Raw genomic sequence first — 4,538 nt, forward strand, 5'->3', positions numbered from 1 at the left:
CTGACTTTTAAAAGGATATTACATTTCATTTTACTAGGTAAGTCTGGGTTACAGTTATTTCTTGGTTGTGTTTTGGCTTCAGGGTTTCTCAGGTCTGGTGTAATGAGAACAGGGGCTTTTCAACTTTTTTCTGCAATTAGATCAGTTTAAAAACCAAAAGAGCTTTGGATTCCCAAGGTTTGACATAATTTGCCCATAAAATCATCTTGACTTGGTATCTTGTGGGTTTGTGGGGACGGAGACCCCATAATCCTCCTTTGTATGTGTCAGAATTCAGCCAAAACCTAACGTCCTTCTCTCTGACACTGTTTGCCCCTCACTTCTGAAATGCCCCTGTGTTTCCAGTCAGTTATTGAAGACGGCCATTGCTGTTTTTCTAGGATGTCTACCTGCCCGTCCATCTGCCTAAGCCTCTTTCCACCCATTCATCCATCTATTACCCACAATAAAAGTTTTCATTTGTCATTTCAATGACATTTTTAAAGGGAGAAGGGGGAGGTTTGGAATAAAATTTATGTTAGGTCCTAGAATTCTCTACATTGCTCTTATCTGATGTATTTGTTGTCAGAGCAAAAGGCATTATTTGATTATTAAGATGACACATATTAGTTTATACCTGGCACAGAACTACAGTATTTACATTATAGAAAATATTAATATTTTATTTTATAAAAATAAAATCAAATTTATGTCTGATCTTCCACCAAAAATACGATGATTAGTATTTGCTGTCTATCCACGGATGGGATGGGGACAAACACTCCTCCATGTAACTTCTGGTGGCTACAAGGGTCTGCAGCCTCCAGCCAGCAAATTCTGTGGGGTGTTGCTTGACAGGTGGCGACCCGTCTTCTGGCCTGTTCCTATGCTGGCACCTAGCCCCAACGCTGGCACCTAGCTCCTGCGCTGGCACCCCGTAACAGAACTGATTTTTCTCTCGCACTTGGCACACTGCTGACTTTTGCTGTGGTGGTGGTCTTTTTCAGAGACAAATGTGCACCTTCTGTGTGGGCGCACTCCCATGGCACGGCTATTTCACTGTGATGAAGAAGCAGTGTGTGGACATCTAGAGGCTCTGGCACCCCGCCACCACCCCTCGCTTTGTGAAGAAGTGATGGCCTGTGAGCCGTTACCAACATGTTTTCCTCACACATGTGTCCCTGCTTGCTGTTCTACTTTCTAGTTTCTTACTATGTGGTAATGAAAGGTGGGCAAGACCCATGCCTCCTTCCTGGCCTCACAGGAGGCCACTTGCCTTTGGCTGACATGATGGCATGCCACTAGGAATAAGGAACGTTTGTCCCTCAGCACAAAGGGTGGAGGGAAGGCTGATTCCATTTTCCACCGCACACTTGGGAAGGAATCACTTTTTGATTGGATAACACCCCTCACACACACACACACACACACAGACGTACACACACAGAGGGCTGAATACAGTGGGTGCTAACTCACAGGTTCCTTCTGGGAGCCTCATCTGGCGTCAGACTCCTCCCTCCCTGGGTCCTGAGTGGATGGGCCCCCAGGGGGCTGGGAAACCCCCTGGCAGAAGCGTCAGCCCTCCCCTGCGGGGGCTCTGAGAATTGGGAGAATTTATTCTTCATTATATGTAAATGTCAACAGGGGTCACCGATAGAGAGAGATGAGGGCAATAAAGCTTCAGGGGAAGCTGAAGTACACATGTGTCTGGGGTGCACGTGTGTGCACAAGTGTGCACGAGTGTGCATATGTGTGCAGGTTATACTATGTATGCAGTTGGGTATGCAGTTGTGTATGTGCAAAGTGACAGAGAGGACGTAGGGGTCTGTGAAAGAAGTACAGGGATGATCAGTTCAGTTTAGTTCAGTCACTCAGTCGTGTCCGATTCTCTGCGACCCCATGAATCACAGCACGCCAGGCCTCCCTGTCCAACACCAACTCCGGGAGTTCACCGAGACTCACGTCCATTGAGTCAGTGATGCCATCCAGCCATCTCATCCTCTGTCGTCCCCTTCTCCTCCTGCCCCCAATCCCTCCCAGCATCAGGGTCTTTTCCAATGAGTCAACTCTTCGCATCAGGTGGCCAAAGTACTGGAGTTTCAGCTTTAGCATCATTCCTTCCAAAGAAATCCCAGGGTTGATCTCCTTCAGAATGGACTGGTTGATAGTAGGAGATAAAACTCCCTCAAAGAAAGGCGTCATTAAAAATAAGTGTGGCTGGGCTTCGCTGGTGGCTCAGTGATACAGAGTCCACCTGCCAATGCAGGAGACACAGGTTTGATCCCTGACCTGGGAAGATCCCACCTGCCATGGAGCAACTAAGCTTATGCACCACAGCTACTGAGCCTGCACTCCTGAGCCCGGGAGCTACAACTACCGAGTCCATGTGACGCAACTACTGAGGCCTGCACACCCCAGCGCCCGTGCTCCACCGTAAGAGAAGTCACCACCGTGCGAAGGCCGTGCGCAGCAGCTAGAAAGTAGCCCTGGCTTGCCTCAGCTAGAGAAAAGCCTGTGCAGCAATGAAGACCCAGCCCAGTGATAAATAAATAACTAGGTGTGTCTGCGGGAAGATTCTCTGATGGATACAGTTTTAGCGCAGAAGCGGGAGGATTCTCTGATGGATACAGTTTTTAGTTTTGCAGGGTGAAAACCTTGTGGAGATCAGGGGCACAACAGCCTGAATATACTCAGTGCTACTAAATGTCTGTTTGAAAATGGTTAAGACAGGAGGTTATATATAGATATATTTGCCACAATTAAAATGTTTTTAAGTAACTAGCCTGTTTTAAAGGTGGCATTGGGTACAATTCGGGATGACAACTGTGTTCCCAAAGGTCAGGGTTTCTCCTCAGGGTCTGGTGGATGATGGGGAAGCAGCGTTGCTGCCCCGATAGAAGGCCACGAGACCCCAGAGCCGTTGCTTTCGTCTCTGGTTCTTCTGAACTGAGGTCTTAAGCGGAAATGTGGAGGTCTCAGTTGGGACCATCACGCTACCCAGGGTGACACCAGGCACTCGCCTGGCATAGCCCTTCCCTCTCCTTCCACTGTCCCTTCTCCCGACCCCCGTCAGTCCCCATGGTCTCTCTTCCAGGCCCAGCCCTGTGCCCCCCACTTTCCTTAGACACAGCCCCTGCTCTGCCCCGCTCTCCACCAGGAGCCTCCACCAACTAAGGGCCCAGGATTTAGACCTGAAACAGGCTCTACGTCAACCTAATTCTCATACCCTGATTGAAAACTACTCTTTCCCACCAGCCAGGGGGCTCCATCTAAAAGTGCCCCTTGACACCCTGGTGGGACGCCCCCCAGAGGAGCAGCAGAGCCCCCACCCAGCCCGGTGCCCAGGTCAGCCCACAGACGCCTGCCTGTCCCCCCGGCTCCAGAGGCACACGTGGGTGCCCTGGGAAGGACCTTTTGGGATCAGCCCCTGGGATGGTCCTTCCTTCAGGCTTGTTGTGTGGAAACCACGGGGATCCGGTGTTCAACCAGGCCTGGGGACAGTGTGGGGCCAGCCAGACCACCACGGGGGTGCTACAGGTGTGCCTTGCTGAGAGATGCCTCATACAGGCCTATTTCTAAGTGTGTGTTAACTAACAAGAAAATTTAATCTAACCTCACCTCTTTCCAACCTACCTCTCCAAGGCTCTTCATTTTCTCTCTCTTCACATGAAAAATGATGCCAAGCAGGCCTCGCTTTTTCTTGCTAGGTTTCATGTCATTTCTGCTAAGATGTCCCTGGAGTCTCTCTCTCTCTCTCTCTCTCTCTCTCACACACACAGACACACACACACACATGTAGTTACTTTCCCTGAGGGGGAGGGGAGGGAAAGAGCCCCCAAGATCTGACCTGCAGCCTCTACTTCATCCTGCTGAAGCCCACCTGCGTCCTGGACTTTGTTCTGAGACCCCGGAGCATGGGGTCCCAGGAAGTCATGGAGACGAGGGAAATGGGGCCCAACCAGGCAGCCCAGGTGGACTCAGAGGCTGCCCATTCTCAAGACCGGTCCAGGGCTCAGCGGGGGTTGAGGTCTTTCCACCCAGTGAGCAGTCATGGCCATTCTAAGTGAGAACAAGGAATCCATTCAGCCCAGGCCTGGGTGGGGCTGGGGGAAAGGAGGCAGAGCTCTCAGGGCCTGTAGGCATCCCAGGGACCACTCGGGCTGCAGTGGCAGGGGGTGCAGGGCCTCCAACCTGGGAAAGGGCCCAGGGGGCTGTGGGGAGAATGCGGCCCAGTGCTGGTCTCAGAGACATGAACGCCGCACCAGCTCTGCCGTGTCCCCCTGTGACACCTTTACCCCTGACACACTGCAGGTCTGCTTGCCTTGAGCCGGGCCGGCTAGGGACTGCCTGGCTCCTGGGTCCTGCTGGACTGGGAAGCCATGTGGGTACACAGGCTCAGCTTCCATATGCGTCTTGGGAGAGTCCCCCTTTCTACGTGGTTGGTACGTGTAGACTCGGTGGGTGCATTTCTAGGGTCTCCAATGGAGTCAGAGACAAAGGGTCAAGATCCAGACACCGGAAGCGTGTGGAGCGGCCACCACTGTCCACCCTGTGCAGGG

General features: G+C 51.7%; 1 protein-coding gene across 1 annotated transcript in view; it reads left to right on the plus strand.

Annotated features, from left to right (window-relative positions):
• CST8 (cystatin 8 (cystatin-related epididymal specific)) overlaps window positions 1-1,138 on the plus strand; it is an 8,418-nt gene extending 7,280 nt beyond the window's left edge. The window contains exon 4 of the mRNA XM_010836351.1: window positions 987-1,138. Coding sequence (XP_010834653.1) covers window positions 987-1,070 — 84 coding nt within the window. The 3' untranslated portion in view covers window positions 1,071-1,138. The remainder of the gene's footprint in view (window positions 1-986) is intronic.
• The last annotated feature ends 3,400 nt before the right edge of the window (window positions 1,139-4,538 follow it).

This window comes from Bison bison, unplaced genomic scaffold (assembly GCF_000754665.1).
Source record: "Bison bison bison isolate TAMUID 2011002044 unplaced genomic scaffold, Bison_UMD1.0 scf7180017864063, whole genome shotgun sequence".
Classification (NCBI taxonomy): Eukaryota; Metazoa; Chordata; class Mammalia; order Artiodactyla; family Bovidae; genus Bison; species Bison bison.